Source organism: Rattus norvegicus, chromosome 1 (genome assembly GCF_021556685.1).
Source record: "Rattus norvegicus strain SHRSP/BbbUtx chromosome 1, alternate assembly SHRSP_T2T, whole genome shotgun sequence".
In the NCBI taxonomy this organism is placed as follows: Eukaryota; Metazoa; Chordata; class Mammalia; order Rodentia; family Muridae; genus Rattus; species Rattus norvegicus.
In genome coordinates, this window is record NC_141534.1 from 179,796,961 (window position 1) to 179,816,763 (window position 19,803).

Consider the following 19,803-nt stretch of genomic DNA (forward strand, 5'->3'; position numbering starts at 1 on the left):
CTGCTTCTGTATCAGTGTTGTGGCACCACCAGGGTGAAAAAGATGATGTTACGGTGAGCATAATGGTCCCTTCCTTCAAGTACACTGGGATGCAGTTAAAGGGCATAGTTCTGTTGTAGGCACGGTCTGTGGGAATACAAGATGATGGGTAGATGGACAAACTGGCCTTCTTCATAGTTAACAGTGGGCACTGAGGCTCATGGGATACGGTCCTGGGTACTTAGGGAGACATCTAACTCTTAGGCTGGCTCCATTTCTGTTTTCATAGACGATTAAGGCATTGGCTAAAACAAGGTTTATGAATTTAACTTGACCCTCATGCTCAGTGAGGCTGATTTTAATGAAGGAGTAAGATGTTTACATGGTGAGGCCTCCTGGGAACCTGTGAAGGAAACAGCACCTTCTCTTGTCACATGTCACCCTGTGAAGAGTGGAGCTGGTGTCAGAAGTGCCTGCATTTGCCCTCCCTTTCCTTCTGTCCCAAGGCTCTCGGAATAGGCTGTGTGGGTCAAGTGCTCTCTCGACAACTCCCCCTGCCTCATGCTCTTGTGACCCTTCTTGATGTGTCCGTGGGTTCTAGGAAAGGAATGTCTATGATGGGAGGGCGGCTGTTTAGCTAATTAGCAGGCTACTTGGGTTATTCAACAGCTGTGTTTTAAGTATCTCACGCTAGGACATTTCAGGAGATGAGGAGCCTACTGGATGGAGCTCCTGATGAGCCTGAGGTCCTCCGCTTGCTTACACATGTTTTTGTTGGTTTTAACAGCCTTTCCTTGGAGACAGTGAACCACCTTGCCCAGAAGAATATGGAAACTGTAATTTGTGAGAAAGGCTGATCTTAGATGGATATTATTGTCAACAATCTGAAACTTCTCTTTTGTCTTCTGAAAACTTTTGCGAATTGATTTCCCGATTAAGTGAGCTTTCAGGGGAGGCACTGTCCTGTGTTTTGCAGGTATTTTGGCCTCATAGCGTGCTGCTGTCTGGAGAGGACAGACTGGATAATGAGTGAGTGAGGGCACATGGATTTCAGATGTCAGAATTCTTCCTCTTATCCCATTTAATCTCATGGCAATCATGGTGCAGTTGCCCTCTTCCCATTGGTTTTCTGCATTAGGAATAGAATCTAATATTGTGTGTAAGTGAAAACTTTAGCTTTAAAAAGATTATTTGTGGGCTGGTGAGATGGCTCAGCGGTTAAGAGCACCTGACTGATCTCCCAGAGGTCCTGAGTTCAATTCCCAGCAACCACATGGTGGCTCACAACCATCTGTAATGGGATCCGATGCCCTCTTCTGGTGTGTCTGAAGACAGCAACAGTGTACTTAGATATAATAAATAAATAAATCTTTAAAAAAAAAAGATTATTTGTTTGAGCCACGTGGCTTGTGAGTCAAGATTGGATTCTAGATCACAGTCTCAATCAATCAATCAATCAATCAATCAATCAATCAATCAATCTCTCTCTCTGTCTCTCTCTCTCTGTCTCTCTCTCTCTGTCTCTCTCTCTCTGTCTCTCTCTCTCTCTCTCTCTCTCACACACACACACACACACACACACACACACACACAGAGGGAGGGAGATTACAATCGCAGAGGATAGAGAAAGAGAGTTCTTCCTTCTGAGGGAAGGAACTGAGGGAACCTGAACTTAGACTTTCAGAAGCTGTGTGGGGAGAGAAAGACATCAGCTCCACAGTTTGTCTGTGAAATCCATTGTATTCTATGGTGGGGGCTGCGGCGGCAGCAGCAGCATTGATTGTGATGGCGGTGGTGATTGAGACCAGGTCTCACCATGTAGCCCACGTTGGCCTTCCTTTCAGGATCCTCCCAGTCCCACCCCAGAGTTCCGAGGTGACAGGTGTATGTAAGCCACTGTGCCCGACTTGATTAGATCTTACTGTTGGTAATAGTAGGCAGGTGCTTTTTTTGTATGCATTCAAATCAAGTTGGATTGAGCAGTAACCAGCTCTACATATGTAGGATGCTCATAAGATGTGACTGATACTCTCAGAGTCACTAGAGTGACAAGGACAGTTTCCAGGATGAGGTGGCTTTGGAGCCGAGGAGTGAACTGCCAGGATGGTTATTTTGGTACCTGGTATGGGGAGTTTTCTCAGCCAACCCCACCAGCCTTGTGATCGGAAACTCTCTGCCCATACAGAGGCTCATCTTACAGTTGGGTTGTAAAACCAAGGGCCTGAGTAGCTCTAGATTTTCTAGGTGGTGTTTTCTGTTTCATGCCCAGAGGAGGTAACTCCATCCTGCTGAGCAGATTGCAAGACGTCCTTCTCTTAGCTGGAAATGAACCAGAATGTAGGAGTGTTTAGAGCAGTGTGTGTGCATCCTGGGTGGATAGATCAATTAATGTGTGGGATGCTGAGCCCAAGAAGCAGCTTTTGAATGTTGTCAGAAGACTTCGCTGCTAGTCTTCTCAGTGAGCCATTTTTGTGGACAGCTGGGCTAGGGGACAGGCTTTTTTTTACCATGGCCCCTTCTCGAATCACAGCGATGCGCTGACTCCTCCCTTGGGATTACCCTTGAGCAGAGTTATGAAGGTCCGGAAGGATCCCAAGGGCTGATCAGGCCATGGGAAATGGAGAAGCTGACCTAAAGGATGGATAGACCCTTGGGTGAATAGGTTAAAGTCAACGGGGGAAATGGCTTTGACCTAATTGGCCGAACAGTTTCAGCACAGCAGCGTGATGGTGGGAGGTGCTGAGGAACCAGTGAGTGTCCTCCCACTGGTGACATTCCAGCATAACCTGTGTGACCAGCTGGGGGATGGTCTTAAGACTTTGGGTGGGGGTTGTTGGTATGTTTTCTTCTGGAGATTTTATTTTTGGTTGCGAAAGAACCTTCTTCCCAGGCCTGCGAGGGCCCAGGCTCCTCAGCCCTCCCTTGCTGTGCTGAATTCCATCCCTTGGCCATACCAGTTGAGCACACACATGTCTTATGTATATCTTTAAATCCAGCTTCCTTGAGTAAATTCTTTTCACTGTGATCTGTCCTGGCTTGGCCCATGGCTTTACATGTTGTGTGCTTTGTTTTGTTTGTTGGGAGAGAGGCCAGCCACTGTCAAAGCGCTCCCTCCTATTCTTGTGATTTCTCCAGTAAGCAAGCACTGTGGTAGTTACAACTTCGCTCAAATTGTATAGAACTCTCAGATCGCAACCCAAAATATAATCACTTGAAAATTCAAAAGGCCCACGAGGCAGGCACCCAGAGTTCATCTTGAGGCCAGTCACAAAACCCTTTCTAGTTTGATAATTTAAACCTTAACATTGGCATGTTTTGAAGTCCTTTGTAAGCATATGTGTGTTGGTAAGGGGCTGTCAGTATGTATCTTGCTGACATGTTCTCTGAATGATGGCTTGGCGGTAACAGTTGAAAGGAAGCACGCTAATTTTTTTAATGTGCAAATGCTGCCAAGTTGAGAAAGTCAAGGTGAGGAGTCCAAAACCAGCCATCAGTTAGAGCACAGATTTCACAATATTGAGAGTTTCTGTCCCTGGGATTGGGGTAGCAGGTGATCGGGTGCAGTTAGTAGAGTCAGGGAAGAAACTCAGTTTTGCTCAGCTGACAGGAACATGGCCATGCTTTCCTCCGGTTTCTTGTGTTGAAATACTTCAGGGATGTAAGGGAGGGAGCAGCAGTGGTCACACGAGACCTTCCCTGCTCAGCACACTGCAGTTCATTTCTTATTCCTTCTTTTGGGGAGTCACTTGCATTAATGATCTGATGTGGTTTTCACAAAGCAATATTGATATGTTAGTGTGCAGCCAGCGGGAGTCCTGGATTTGATCATTTTCAGGTTGGTGTCAAGCCAGTGTGACTTTTGTTTAGAAAGCTTATCCCCCTGTGGCTGGAGGGGCATGTATAATTGAAGGGGAATTCATCTACGTCTTGGAAAGATTTCTTCTGGTTCAGTTATCTTCATTGCCCTGAAACTTAAGGAAAGATTGCTCCACAGGTTCCATGTTCAGAGTGTGCTACAGGGCGCTGCTGCCCCATGGGGACGGGACCTTCCCACAAGAGTGGCAGGTATAGGAGAGGACGGGACTGGTCTCTGTTTCCTGCAGGGATAACGTTGTGACCTGCCTCCACAGGATAGGTTCCACAAAGACAGATGCCTAGGTCTAGGTCAGCTGGCATTGCACCTCCGTAGGACAAAGTCTGCCGCACTGAAGTGCTCTCATTTCTTCTGTCTCCTGCATCTCGACGGCCATTATTGAGATGGCTTGACATTTCACCCAAGTTGTCAGTTTCTAGAGTGAGTCTGACATCTTTTAATTTCTTATAAACTTGTTCTGCCAGGGGGACTTGGCTGTCCTTGAGCACAGGTCTGTTTGTCGGTGTGAGCACTTAGTAACAGGTTTTCAGGTGAGTCTTGCTGATGGGTAGCTCTGAGTGAGTGCCATCATTGCTGAGAGTTTTCCCTCATCCAGGAAGATTACCCAGCTGCAGTCAGCCATTAGTGTCTTTGTAGGGTACTTAACAGGGCACACAGTGAACAAAATCATCTGGGATCTCAGAATTCCATAGTCTCCTCCAGGAATTATTGCCCACATAACACTACCTATGACCCGAGAACCCATAGTGCAGCTTGTAGTTGTAATGTTGATAGCTACCTCAGCCTCACAGGACTTTATGATCTCTTCTAGGTTTGCTTTCTTGAAAAGGCTCCAGGCTTCGGCTTGGAAAATCCAACCGCCAAGATTGAGCCGAGCAGCTGGAGCGGCAGCGAGAGCCCTGCCGACAACATGGAGAGGATGAGTGACTCGGCAGACAAGCCGATTGACAACGACGCAGAGGGGGTCTGGAGTCCGGACATTGAGCAGAGTTTCCAGGAGGCCCTGGCTATCTATCCGCCCTGTGGGAGGAGGAAAATCATCTTATCAGACGAAGGCAAAATGTATGGTAAGTGGCCTGGAACATTCCTTTCAGGGCCTCCAACCTGCCGCAGCGGGAGGGGATGTTCTCTGAAGCCGGCTCGGATGATCTTTGTAGAATGACATTTGGCTATCCCAGAGACCAGGACTCCACCATGGAGAGGATCGTGGTATACCATCCCTTGGGGTTTTCTCTTCATGCTTGACAGGCCTTCTGGCTGATGCTGTCAAGGTTTAGGTGCCCACGGTGGTACAGATGCAGGAGAGAACAAGTTCTTCAGCATGCTCCCTTTATCTCAAGAGCGCATGCTCATTTAGCCCTCCGTGGCTGGCGTCAGGAGTTGGACCAAGTCTCTGGAGTCCTTCCCACTCTTGCAGGAAGATCCTGTGATTTAGATTTGTACTTGAAATCTATTCTTTTTATTGGCTGGGGACGTGGCTCAGCTTGTGCCTAGCAGCACAAGTCTCTAGGTTTAATCCACAGTACACGGGAAACTAGGCATGGCAGTGCTCGATGTAATTCCAGCACTCAGGAAGCGGAGGTAGGTTGACCAAAGTCTTCCTCTACTACATGGAGAGCTTTGGCTAGCCTAGGCTACACGAGACCCTGTGTCAACATTACGCCCCTGTAAAAATACTGAAATTCCCCAGTATAGGAACAATCCTTACTGGCCTCATAAAACACACACACACACACACACACACACACACACACACACACACACACACACACACACACACGAGCTTGATTGGCCTGTTTCCATTCTTCCAACCTGCAGTTGAATGGCTAGTTGAGGTGTTGTTGTGTGTCCTGTCCTGTTCCGTCTGTCTTTCCCACAATCTCCAAATGCATGTGCCCAGCTTCCCCTCCCTCAATGACTGTCCTCTGAGTAGGTTCTGAGGGAAACTGTGTGAGGGTAAGGAAGGCAAGCCCAGCTAACCAAATGTCTCTAGATGCCAACAGTGAAGGTCCACGCCCTAGCTAGTATAAAACTTACCTGCACAGAGTTGGGGTATTCTTTTCCTTTCCAGAGTGCTCCCCGCTGCAGACCTGCGGTTTTTTGGCTATCTACCTTCAGGGAAGCAGATGGCAGGTGGTTGCTTGTACATAGTGCTTGTCTAATTGAGTTGACAGAGTTTGTGTTGTCACCAAGTCTAAAGAGATGTAGCCAGCATAAATTCCAAGAACACCGGCTCATCCACTACCTGTGGCTCTTAACTCAACAGAGGAGTGATTTATTTCTCAGTAATTCCCACTATTTCTGTTATAGGGTGTTGTACCTTTAACCCTGGGTGTCTCTGTCAGGAGCCCAAGGAGGCTGTGCTCAGACCAGCAAAGGCTTCTGAGGGGAGAGCAGATGGTAGTACAGCTGCCACCAGCTGTGCCCCGCCTGCCCTCCCCTTTCACCACGGATGATGTAATGGAAACAAAGACACTTTTGCTTTCTGTGGCACTGAGCCGCTCAGCCTGTCATGCACCCGGGAGTGAGAACCCAGACTTGTGGCATTTGTTTTAATGCTCTTGTGAGCAGCCAGAGAATCCTCTTTTTATCTAGGGTAGAGAAGTCGGACCCAAACCGCTCAGTGGCTGCAGGTGGATAGTTTCCAGGCCTCAGGTGTCCTGCATTCTTTCTTCCCTGCTTCCCCTTCCTCAGCTTTTGTTTGAAGATGATTTGAAGATGGGGTTGTTAGCTGTGCTGAAGTGTAGCTTTGGTGAGGCTCCCACTTGTTTGCTCAGGAATTGTTTTAATCTAAGTTGATGGCGTAAGGCAGACTTGGTAGTGTACAACACTCAGTCCCAACACTCAGGAGTGTGTGGCAGGAGGAAGGTGGGAATTAGAGCCAGCTTAAGCTATCCAGTGAGATCATATCTCCTCAGGAAATTGTCCCCCCCCCCCCCTCTATTTTCCTTTGTGAATAGTTGCTCACCTTGCCTATAGCTCAGTTGTAAACTTTTTATGTGGAAATGGTTGTTAGGATCTCTTGCTGGCAACTGAATCACGGGAAGCTTCAGATTGGAGTTGTTCTGTCAACAATTAACTTGATCGCTTTTGTGCTTGGTGTCAGTCTAGGGCTTCTGGGAAAAATGATCAAATAAATGATGACCATGGGTCCTTGGGGACTTGCCATATTGGTTATTGTGGTTTGGGGTATGGAATTCAGCAGGGTGATTGGACATTGGTAAGTTTGGTGTTGGCTGTGGGACATGTCTCTAGGACCAAGGTAACTCAGTTCCTAGTACTCTCCAGTTGTATCTGTTTTTGAGTTTGGGTGTCTTTTTCCTTAAGTCAACACTATCCGGTTACTGTCTGTGTTGGTGGCCAGCCAGATTTAAAATGAGGCAACCGTTTTTTTGAGCAGGCAGTCTCAGAAATCACAATTCACTAGGGAGAAAGAGTCTAGTACAGTTGTGGGTTTTCACAGGGCAAGAGAGTACACAACCTGTTCCCTCATCAGGAAGAGATGGATTTTCTGCACTGGCCTTTCAATATCTCCATCTCTCCAGGGAGGAACACTCCTCTTGTCTCCCTGTTGGAGACTGGATCTGCTTTAATCTTGTCAGGGACTTTTGAGATAAGTTAACTCTCCACAGTGCTATCTCAGCCAGTTGGGGACAGAGACATGTGAGCCATTGTAAGGCCAGGGTTACCCTTTCTGATCAAGCTTCTGCTATCATCACACACATGAATCTGGACATGGCTAGACCAGGAGTCAGCAGTCCCTAGAGCATTCCTTTTCTCTAAGACCTTTGGAAATGAATGCAATGTGAAGTCAGTCAAAGTCATATCCAAGTGAAAACGCCTGGCATGTGTTGCTTGAGGATTTCATCCCTCCATTTCTGAGCATTTACGGAGCTCTCTGTGATGTCACTAGCTCTGAAACACCGCAAGAGGCAAGGTCAAGTGATTTATTTTGGTAATGAGATTTCCATCGTGGTTGGCAGGATAGTAAATGGAGAGTTCTTTATGATAAGCTTTCGTCCCTTGGAAGAGAAATGACTTAATTTTCTGTTACCTTGGATGTTGGGCAGCTGAGGCTGTGTAGCCGCCCGCCTGCTTCTGTGTGTCTAGACCTTTTCTGTGCTCCCTACAGTGCCTGCTCTCGGTTGCTGCCTCTGACTTTGCTCTTAAGGTGCACAGGCCTTCGTCTTTTCTCTTTCATTTCTTAGCTCAGTTTTGCATAGTTGTGTGTTTCTTTTTTTGGGAGGTAGAGAGGAAGGATGGGATAGGAGGGAAGTTTTTAGTGAATATGCTTCTCTGAAATTGGACACCACAGTTGAAAACAAGACTCCCCCCCCCCCCCCCCAAAAAAAAAAACGAATAAAAAAAAAAAAGCGATCCACCGGAATACTTCATCTGTTCCCTCTGTAACTGAAGACACAGTCAGACAGTGTGGTCACATGTCCTTGGAGTCCTTCAAGGGTTGGGACAGGTCAGGCTGCAGTGATTGTCTGCCCTAGAGGCAGGCAGGTACAGCACCTTAGCAGTTTAGACTGTGTAAGTAATATGAATCCTGGCCCAGCACTTTTAGGTCTCAGGCTTCAGGCAAGGGGCCTTAATTCTCTTGTGCTTCGAAGCCTGAAACTGCAAAAGAGAGTGCTAAATAGACCCAACTTCAGAGGAGTGTCACAGACGTTAACCGGAACCATTGTGATGTGGGACCATTGTGATGTGGGATCATTGTGATGTGGGACCATTGTGATGTGGGATCATTGTGATGAGGAACCATTGTGATGTGGGACCATTGTGATGAGGGACTGCCTACGATGCTTGAACAGCACCTTGTGTACAGTTGAGTGCTAAATAAGTGTTTGTGAACTGAAAACAGAGTGGAGGTTTCTGCCTTTGCTGACTAGTGTGTTATTTCCAGCTGACATTCCTAAGAGCTCTCTGAGGTGTTGTGGTGAAGGGTTGGGTGAGAGGGACAGCATAGTCTGAAGCTAACTAAGATAGCTGGAAGATCAAGATCCAGGCCTGTCTAGCTCCAGAGCCTGGGCTACCCCTACTTTGCTTTCTGTCTTTCCTTGGTAGAGGCCATTGCTGTTGAGCATGAGCTGTACGCCAGCCTCATGCTGGGGTGGCCAGGATGAGGGCTGGGAACGAGACACACAGTCAGAGTCCCTGCCCTCATGGAGCTGTCACAAGTTCATTTGCCGGCATCTGACCTGAGGTCAGGGCTGGGTGCCAGAGATTTCTGGGAAGTCTGAGGACGCTTTGAAGATGGTCACCTTCCACTTAGCCTTTTGAAGCCTGTTCTTGGCTACCAAAGTCCAGGACACCTGGCCTGCTGCTGGCAGGAAGAGAACACAGCAGGGAGGGTCCAGATCACAAGGCTGGCCCTGGAGCTGGCCAGGAAGATGTCTGGAAGGTTCTAGTGTCCTAGGTCGTTGCAGGCTGACTGGGCACAGCCATTGGTAAGCTTTTTCCTGTGAGCAGATGCCTGTACTCTTCTTCTTGAGAATAGCTGGGTGGGAAGCAGGGAACCCTCACCTCTAGTTGTATGTTTGGTTATTTTTTCTGTTTTGCTGGGGGTGAACCTAGGATCTCATGATTGCAAGACAAGGATTCTGTCAAGTGATCTATGGTTGGGGTTGGGGTTGGGGAAAAGCCATTGTTTCTTACTGGGATACTAGACCTACTACTGGTCAGTCCTAGAGAGAAAGCTGTTCAGGAGGATGGGTAAGATGTATGTATGCCTCTGCCCCATTGCTGACCTGTGCCTTGACAGTCATGCACAGGCTACGTATGGCTTGCCTGCTGGCCTGGTTTCAAGAGGAAGGGGCTTGCTTAGTGAATCAGGGAATCAGCGGGAGAGGCTTGCAACTATGTGTCAGTCAAACAGCTTGGCGGCAGCGGGAGGATGCTGTTAGAGTCCAGGGGCTGCCCAGCACTAAGAACCATTGAGGAGAAACAACTGTGTGCTTCCACAGGAAAGCTGCTCTCTCTCATGGTTCATTTTGGGGTGAGGAGGAGGCTAAGTCTGTGGAGCTCTCAGAGTCTGGTGAATGACACCAGTGAACCACAGTTGCTGGTCCTTAAAGTGTCTCTTGGGGCCTGAGTTGAGCATACTCTTGCTAGTTCCTCATCTGGGCGTCCAATGGCGTCTTTCACCTTTTTGACCTGTTGTTTCTGGCTGAGCGGTTAGACTAAAGCTTATCTTTACCCTGGAACAAGCAGGAAGCCGCAACTCTGTGTTTCTTGCATGCTTTGCTGTAGGGTCAGTGCTTGGTTCTTGTGCTCTGAGAACTTCTTCTGTGGGAAGAAATGCTGGGAAAGGGGAAGAGAAGAGAGAAGCATTTGCTTATTTTGTTGCATATATCAGGGCAGAGGAGCTCCTGGTTTTGTTTTGTTTTGTTTTGTTTTTGTTTTTGTCTTTGCAGCTAGTGTGGGCAATTCTTCATGAAAGTATTAGGAAGGAATTATGATTCGAATAGGGACAGAGGGGAGGAAGCCAGGGTGAGTTCTAGATGAGTAATAGGGGATTTTGACCCAGCCTGGTTCCTGTGAGACTAGCCAGTGTCATTAGTATTTCGATTGGGAAATAATGGGGAGGGGTTGGGGGCAGGCGGGCAGAAATTTATTCCCAAGGTGTGTGGCTTAGGAATGGGTCATGAGGGAGGAAAAGGGAAAAAAAATGCTAAGTCATTCTCAACTTCTACCTCTTAATGTCTTTGCCATGACAATGGACAACCAGGATTTAGAAGATTCAGATGTAGAAATCACTGGCTGAGGGCTGCAGTACACTCTGAACATGAGTGGGGCAACATATAGGGAGTAAGGAAAACCGATGACCTGTTTGATTTGCCTTAGAATGGCATTGTCTTGCTTAGTCTTCCTAACAACCCAGTGACAAATGAATTCTATGAGGAAGCTTGCGATCACCATCGAGGTCAAATTATTTTTTTCAAGGTCACACAGCAAAGGAGCTGTGAGGTAGACATTTCCAACCAGGCTAGTCAATCACAATAAGTGTGCAGTGGAAGTATATTTGTTCTAGGGATACACAGTTTAGTGTTGGAGGGTAGAGTTGGGGAGGGAGGGAGCGAAAATGATCAGGAATTTCTGTATGTATATTTGAGAGTGGGTGAGAGGGCAAGTGAGAATGAGAGATAGGCAGTTTTCTGCTCTAACTTTGAATTTTGGGAAAAGAACCATTTAATGGTTTTCTTTGGATTATAGACCTCTTCTGGCCAGAGATGGTGAAGGCATGTTTGTAGATAGTCAAAGTTGTGGTAGATGACCACACAAATTAGCTTCATTCAGAGTGGTATAGCCCTAGATGTTGGCAGGAGACATCACATGACTTGTGGAGCCTTAATTCAGAATGGTGGGATGAAGGGGTGGGCTCCTTACCATGAAAAGGCACAATTCTGAGCAGGGAAATGAGTTGGCCACCTGGGCACCTGCTAGAGATGCTGCTGTGTAACTTGGTACTGTGTGGTGGAGGGCACGCACACCATACCAAGATGTCTGGTGCTCATTCCCAGTGAAAACCTCTGCAGTGGTTCAGGAAAGGTAACAGCTCAGTCCGTGTGTTACAACACCAAACCTGCAGGCAAAGATGAGTTCAGTGGCTCTTGCAATCTTCCTTGGCATTGGCACTGATGCTGGAGTATGGCTTGGGGATGGTTTGTGTTTCCTAGGTGGCTTGTGAAAGCCTAGGTTTATGCTGGGGTTGTACCCCTGGGTGGTGGGGAGGTAGGTGGACTATGAAATGACGTGGGGAGTGGAGACAGGAGAGGCAGGTTTGGGAGAGGGTGGAAAGGAAGTGCCTTGCGTCATGTGGTTGTCCCAGGTATCTGTCAGTGGGGCTTGCCCTTCGGGGTGTTGGGAACGCAGGTTTAGAGCTCAGGCTAGGATGCATGCTGAGAAGCACACCAGTGTGCCCCTTTAGAAATAAAGGACTAGGCCCTTGGTTCCTCTCTGCTTGATTACCAGGAGCAGAAGCCTGAGGAGCTGAGAGGGGGAGAGGGGACAGGACAAGTGCTCAGAGTGTCCTTGAGCTCCGAGCATTTGGGTGTGTTAGGTGGTGATCACACTTTGAGAACCCCAGGGCTGGGCAGCACTTTAGTCTTGCAAGGTGGTAAAAGAGCCAGGGGAGCACAGGGGCTCCTGACCTCATGTTTCTAACTGAGTTGACTTTTTCCATTCAGTCTGCTTTTTTCCCACCAGGCTCTGAAGTGCAGTGAGGTAGTGATCTTTGACCACAGGTGGGAAGAGACATGATACTTTGGGTGGCTTTCAAGTTAAGAGAAGACTTAACTTTTAGGGCAGGGACAGGTTTGGCCACTTGGTGAGCTGGGGAAAGGAGTTTGTGAATTAAGGGCATTTTTGATGGAGCAAAAGCCAGAAGGAACTTTAAAGGGTAGGGTTTCTTCTGTTTCCAGGCACAATGGAGGGGAGAGGACTTGAGGGCTGACAGTGATTAAGGCCACATGGCTGAGCTGGCCCATAGGCTGTGGAGAAATGAAGCAGGCCTATTACAGCTGTGGGAGAATGGGACCTAGACAGACAGGGTGAGCAGAATTGCTGGCCGAACCATGACGGGCCCAAGGGAAGTTGGAGGCTAGTACTTTCTTTCTTTATTGAAAATTTTATTGAGATAATTATAGATCCACATGCAATTGTAAGAAATAATACACAACGGGTTCCTTTGTGTGTACTTTGCCCATTTCCCCCAGTGGTTAGCTTTTGCACAATTGTGATACCACAGCCAGGATGTTACATCAGTATAACCCATTGAGCTTACTTAGATTTTCCCAGCAGTGTGTGTGTGCAAGCACATGAGTGAATGTTTATGTGCATGCGTGTGCACATGCATTTAGGCATGTTGGGTTGTATATAGTGTCTTTCCTGTTCTGTCAGTCAGAGTACAGAGTAGTTCCAGCACCACAAGGAGTCCTGGGTTGCTCCTTATTGACCTTGCTATGCTCTGTCCTACCCTTTCCTTATCCATCTCTGTCTTCCGACAACCACCAATCTGCCCACCACTTCTTAGATGTTATCATTTTAAGCTTTTTTTTATTAGTAGAATTGACTGTGCTCTGCACTGTCTTTTACAGTAGTGTTTTTCTACTTCACCCCATCTAGTCATTTAGGGAAGATGATCCATCTGTATGTTCATATGCCCTTTTATCATTAAGAAGCATCCTCTGGTGTGTGTGAGCAACAAGCCATTTAACCTCTGTGTGTTTGTGTATGTGGTGTGATATGCATGTACCTGTGGGCATGTGCACTTATGTACACACATTTAAAAGCCAGGTAACATCAAGCATTTTTTTAATTGCTCTCTGCTTTATTCCCCTAAGACAATGTCCCCCTGAGGAATCTAGATCTACCTTTATAACTAGCGAGCCCTAAAGATGCTCTTGTCTCTGTCCCCTGCACCACAGTCAACAGGTGTGTGTGCTGCTGTGCCTTGAGTTTTACATGGGTGCTGGGATTTCGTGCTTGCACAGTTACATTCTTAGCCACCAAACCCATCTCCCCATCTTAGGTTCAGATGGGTAAACATATGTTGGAGGGCCTCTTCGGTTGACTAGCCTTTTACCACCTCTCCTCCTCCTCTATGGACATTTGTTTTGGGTTTTTTATTTGAGCATGTGGGGCAGATTTCTTTCTGAAGGGTAAATAGCTGGGGCAGAGGATGTGGAGCTCTGCTGTTTTCCAGGATGGCTGCACTGTCACAGGTTCTCGTCTGTATTCTCTGTATCCCTCACCACCATTCGTCCTGTATCTTTTATTTCAAGACAGGGTTTTTCTGTGTAGCCCTGGCTGTCTGGGAGCTCACTCTCTAGGCCAGTCTGGTCATGAGCTCAGAACTGGGATTCACTTTCCTCTGTCTCCTCACAAGTGCTGGGATTAAAAGTGTGTGGGGTTGAAGGTATGCCCTGGCTCTACTGTTAAATCTTCTACATTGTAAACAGTGTGGGGTCAGGAGCTCCTGTGTTCCTTATTTGCATTTCCGAGTGACCTCGGAAGTTGACTGCCTTTTCCCTGTGTTCATTCAGGTTATGGATGCTCCTGGTTGGTAACGTCGTTTCTGGTGTTTTTTCTCTTACAACCAGACATTTGGAGAATCTTCTAGAGACAGGGCTTTGTAGGGCTTCATGGTTTACAAGTATTTTCTCCATATTGTAGTTTGGTTGCTGTCTTTTTTACATTGGGGTGGGAGGGGTGAGCACCAATCCAACCAAACAAGAACTTCCAGGTGAGTGAAACTTGAGTGGGGTGTTTGAGACAGGATCCGGCCTGAGGCTGGCCTTGAACTCCTGATTCTTTGCCTCTTCCTCCCAAGTACTGAGACTAAATGTGTGTGCCACCATGCTCAGTTGGGTAAAACTTATAACAAAAAAGTAGAAGCTTAGTTTTCACACCGTCTGTGGGGTTAGCCTTGCTTTCTGCCGTCACGCTCTGTGCCTAGCCAAGAGTTTCTCTGTTCTGTTACTCTGAAAGTGTCATGTTTCAAACCACATTGTGCAATCTGTTTTGAATTAAATTCTGTGTAAGGTGAAGAGCTATTTTTTTTTTCAAGAGAGGCCATTAGGCTGGTTGAACATCTTGGGTCTACCCATAGCCTTGCATCAGGGTAGGAGATAGTGTGTGTGGTAGTGCAGATGGAGAACTGGGAAACCCGAGGGGCCAGTCATGACTGGTGGAGACTGTTAGAGGCCTGTTGGGTCTGGGAATGGGGACAGGATTGCAGGCTCCTGAGTGGTATAGCCAGGACATATGAGTGTGGGCCATGGCCATGGAGACCAGGAAGAGGAGCATCTGGGCTGTCAGCGCTCTGTGGTGAGTTGGGTTGACTAACTGCTTCCTTCTGAAGAGGCACAGTGCACATTTGTAAATTTGCTACCTGAGTAACCCTCCTGGGGGACTGTAGGTGACCCCTCAGCTATGAGCAGGACTTGATAGATTTCAATAGCATAGACCCAATAAACATCAAGTGGCAGGAGGGATTTTAGGGTCAGAAGACATGTTTCTCCTTTTTTTCCCCTCTCATCCCAGACCATAAAGTACGTGTGAAGGTCTCCTTGGGCCAGTTGTCATCAGAAGATTGGAGACAAGAAAACCGGGGTATCCCTCCCTACTTCTTGGTGGTGTCTGGGGAGAATGCAGTCATGTGTGAGAACATGTTTTCAGCAGAACTGGTCTAGGGTCTGTCAGGACGCTTGGCTCTGTTAAGGAGAGATTGGTCTGAGCTTTCATTTTGCAGACTTTCTACAAAGGCAGATAGTGGAGTGTGTGGAGAGCAGACTTTCATGGGCCTTTGTTATGTGTGATGGGAGGGGCAGGGGGTTCTGCAGCCTCAGAGAGAAGGAAGAGGGTACGAGCTGTCAGCCATATTGCCCTTCTCTGCCAACCCCTTCTAAAACCCCAGGTCTTTGCACAGTGATAGCTTGCATTTCACCCGAGAGTGTGTGGTTTAGTTTATCTTTTTGCACCCCATTCCATTGATGCTGAAGTCTGTCAACAAGTGTAAATTACCATTTATACGTAATCCTTGCACTGCTTTGTTGATTACTAAGTAAAGGTTCTGTCTTTGATATCATTCAGCGTTAGTGAGTTTGAAGTATTATAAATGCATCGTGTGGGTGGGATCACAAAACAATCTGGAGTCATTTACAACCACTCACAGTGGCTGCCGAGGAGAATGGCATTGCAGCGCTCCTTTCTATTATAGGCTTTGGTATTAATGGGCTTTTAAAAATAGTGAGCATATGTTACTTTTGGACTTAGAGGAAAAGAGATAATTATATCAAGTTTATTTTTTCCTCCAAGTAAGAACTACTCATTAAAGACAATTGTGATGAGAGGCACGGATAGAAAGGGAGCCATGATGCCTGGGTGCACTTGGGTAAGGTGTCTCCGGGGTCCTGGTTTGGGCAGACACAGCAGGGTCCCAGGGTGGGAGTGTGTTGTTTAGTGAGCATCTCTTCCCTCACTTGGGGTGGTTGGGATATCAAGCTTGGGCACAAGGGGAGGGGTTGCAGGTCTTCTCCTGGGATGGAGAAGACAGCATTGTGTTCTTAGCATGAGTGCGGAGTTAAACAGCTGCCCCACCACTTGGTCCGTCAGTCAGCTGTCCAGACCAGCAGTCAGCCATATCCTGTGTATGGTACAGTGCTGGTGTGGGTGGCTGGGGGAACATTCATATCTTTTCTTTGGATGCTGGGGGCTGGGTGCCGACAGAGTGAGTTGGACCTCTGCCTAGCTAGGATTTTCTCTGTTGTTCAGCCTGTACTTGACAGTAGACCTGTTTTTTTTCTGGGGGTGTTTGGGGGAGTGTCTGTTTTTTAAAATGCCAGTAGTTTTTCTGATGACATGCTATTCTTTGTAACAGATTCCTGGCAAGTAATCATCTTCTTGCCCTGCCTTTGGGCACAGTTGGTGCGTTTAGCGTTTGAAAATGCTTCAGGGACTTTATGGCGTGTTGCAAAGTCTCACTTGACTCTAATCACTCATTAGATTATAGTTCATTGCAGATGGGTTTCATTGACCTGATGCTTCTGTTAAGAGTCTATCCACCCTCCTTCCCTTTCCTAAATGCTACCACTTCAGGCAAACAACAAAGTCAAATCTGTACTTTGAAGCCGGTCCGGATGTTATTTCCTCAACTTTTCTCCCTGTCTCAGTGTCCTTCCTCTCCCTCTTGGCCTTCTAGAACAACTGCTGAAAGGTGTGGCCATGAAGCCTGGTGCCTGAGTCTTTAGGTTTATTGAAAACATTTGCCAGGAGTAGGTGTACACTCTTAGCAGGTTGGTCTCTGTGAGTTCGAGGCCAGCCTTGTCTACCTAGTTAGTCTTAGGATAGTGAGAGCTACACAGTGAGACCCTGTCTCAAAAGGAGGAGAGGAAAGGAATGGGGGAGGGGGCAGCATCCCTCCCTCCCTCCCTCCCTCCCTCCCTCCCTCCCTCCCTCCCTCCCTCCCTCCCTCCCTCCCTCCCTCCCTAGGAGTCATTACCTGAAAATTTTCTGCAGACCATTGTTCTTTTTGCAAGTATCACAGAATCCTAAAGAAGGGACTTCTCTGTAGGATGTTAATGATGAGCCCAGTGGCGGGTAACATTTATCCTGTTTATAGGTTGAGTGTTCCCTGTGACTTGCTCTTGCCTGTCCTCTTTATCACCTGTGAGTTGTTCACTGCAGCGTTGAGATAGCTCTGGCAGCTGTCCCCAGATGAACGATTCTATTCCAAGCACAGTTGCTTCCATGACAGCTTTAGGAGAGCTAGCTTTTCATAGCCACTTTCCTGAGTAAGGTCTAGGGCATGCATGGCGATGTCAAGAACTTGCATACCTCCAAGTAGCTATTGTGAAAAAGGTATTGGGAGGCTGCATGCCCAATGTTATGTACCAGATTGTGTGTTTATTTAGCTTTCAAATTACTCACTGGGATGTGTGCTTGTGTTTTGTCTTACAGCAACACACAACTTACAGTGGAGATAGATGTTGACTATGAAAGATGCAGTCATCTGACTTAGGCTACTAGGGTTGTAAACTGTGTGGGCAGCATTCTCAGTGGCTGGGTGCCCTGTAACATTTCCCATGAGTGTTTCTAGCTGCAGAGGCTTCTTGTGTAGCTTGTGCAGCTTGAACACTGGCATAGTGATAAGAGCCTTTAGAAAGGTATTTTACTATGGCTGGGTGTGGTGGTCCTTCAGAGGTAGAGGCAAGCAGACCTGAGTTTGAGATCAGCCTTGACCAAAAAAGAAAAGTGAAAGAAATATATGCTACTAAGGCCTGACCTGAACTGGGCGGCTGTTATCACAAGGAATCATAGCAATACTAGTAAGAACAACATTAATTATTATTATCATGTGTGCAGTATGCCTGATACTATTCCAATACCTGACATTTAAGCCTCTGGATCTTTACAAATGACTACTGTCATCATTTCATAATACATAGACCATGTGACTTTCTTAGGAGAGCTCACTGGTTTTGTCCATTTTCTTTCTGAGAAGAGATCGAGGGCGTGGGCAATGTCTGGATAAGGACATTCATACATCTAAAGTAGCCTCACACATTAGCACGGTTCAGAAAAGTCTACCACCTTGCCTAGGTTTATATAGCTGGTTACCGTTCCTGCCAAGTCACGAGGCTCAGTTTGAGTTTGGGTCCAGAGCCAGCATTCTGATCTCTTTGCTGTCCCAGGAGTCTAGTGTCACCACATTGCTACCCGCTCTGGTGGTTTGGATCCACGGAATAGTGTAAGAGGGAGAGTAAATTTTTCTAGATCTGGGGACATCCTTGATCCTGCTCTCCTGCTTGCTAAACTCCTACTGGACTTCAAGGCCTTATAAAAATAAATACTTCATCTAGGACTGGAGGTGGCTGAGCAGTTAATAATCCTGGTGACCTGTGCAGAGGACCTGGGTTCCTAGCACCCACGTGTTAGCTCACAACTGCTTGTGGCTCTGGTTCCTGGGGGATCTGACTCTTGGCATCCTCAGCACCAGGTGTGTACTTGATACTTATGTATATGCCTGTGGGCCCGCACGCACGCACGCACGCACGCACGCACGCACGCAAACACACGCAAACACACGCACACAAGCACACACACATCACACACTCGCGCACGCACAAATGCATGCAGGTACTCCCAGGTATTCATAAAATAAAAAGAAATCTTTTAAGGAAGACTCTTGGTCTCTGAAGCCTGTCATTCAGGCTAGATTTCTAGGATCTTTCTAAGACATCATTAAGCATCTGTCAAAGAGCTTGGCAGACTTGACTCTCTTAAATTATGCCAGGAACTGTTGAGTTCACTTTGGGGTGTGTGTGCGCGCGCGCGTACGCGCATGTGTCTGTGCCTGCCTGCCTGTCTGTCTGTCCCCAATCCCTTAGGACTCTTCCAGGGCAGATGCTGTGAATCGGCCGCTCTCTGATTCTCTGTCCTCAGCACAGCAGCTGCTCCACTGCAGGCTTTGAAAACATGCGTGACCGAGTGGAAGGTGTTAGCAGAGAGCTCACTATGCATCCTGAGAGGATCCCCTTTATTACAGTTTCATCTTTAAAAAAAAAAATCACATTTAAGGATATTCTGATGAAGTTTTGAGGATAGCCCAGGATGTTTTTTCTGGTGAGAGGAAGCTTGCAGTGGAGCTTTGGTGGCTGTGTCCGTCTGTGTGCCTGGGGCAGTTTTACATGACAGGAATGGGTGGGTGCACATGTGCAGGTGCTCCCTTGCATGCTGCATTCCCTTGATCCACTCTGGGTTTGAGAGTCACTCTCAAGAGTGGCCATTCCCAGATGACTTTGTATGTGTGTGTGTAATCTGGTTCAGCTTGGGTTAGAGTAATTTACCAGACTGCAGTACTGACTGGCCACTGGCTTAGGGACTTGTGAGCCAGCTCATAGGAGTCAGCAGTGTACAGATTGAGAGTAGAGGTAGGATGTAATGCATCTAGAAGGACAGAACTGGAGGCATGGTAAAGTCCAGAGAGCCAAGGCTGGGAGGAAATACCGTAGATGTACTTTTAGACTCCACTGCTCGTGGGTCTCTTCCATGAGGACTGAGGCTAAGGGAGTGACAAGGACAGGATATAAGGTGGGAATGGGTTTTTAGGTTATTTATCTATTTATTTAATATAAGTACATTGTAGCTGTCTTCAGATACACCAGAAGAAGGCATTGACTGACACTACAGATGGTTGTGTTGAATTGCTGGGAATTGAACTCAGGACCCCTGGAAGAGCAGTCAGTGCTCTTAACCACTGAGCCATCTCTCCAGCCCGGGACTTTAGGTCTTATATCAGAGACTAGTTATTTGAGCTTACAGTGCAGGGGTCGTAGGATGGTGACCTTTCATCCACATGGCTGACTATCATTTGCAGAGAATGGTAGGCAGCAAGGAGGAGCAGGCTTCAGTGGGCAGCTCAGGAGTGGTGCATTTGGATTGGG

The 19,803-nt window shown here is 47.3% G+C and overlaps 1 protein-coding gene across 2 annotated transcripts in view; it reads left to right on the forward strand.

Moving 5' to 3' along the window:
- The window catches only part of Tead1 (TEA domain transcription factor 1), a 220,993-nt gene that overhangs the window by 71,226 nt on the left and 129,964 nt on the right, over positions 1-19,803 (forward strand). For both annotated transcript variants that reach the window (NM_001435800.1, NM_001198589.2), the window contains 1 exon segment: positions 4,665-4,920. In NM_001435800.1, coding sequence (NP_001422729.1) covers positions 4,719-4,920 — 202 coding nt within the window. In that variant the 5' untranslated portion in view covers positions 4,665-4,718.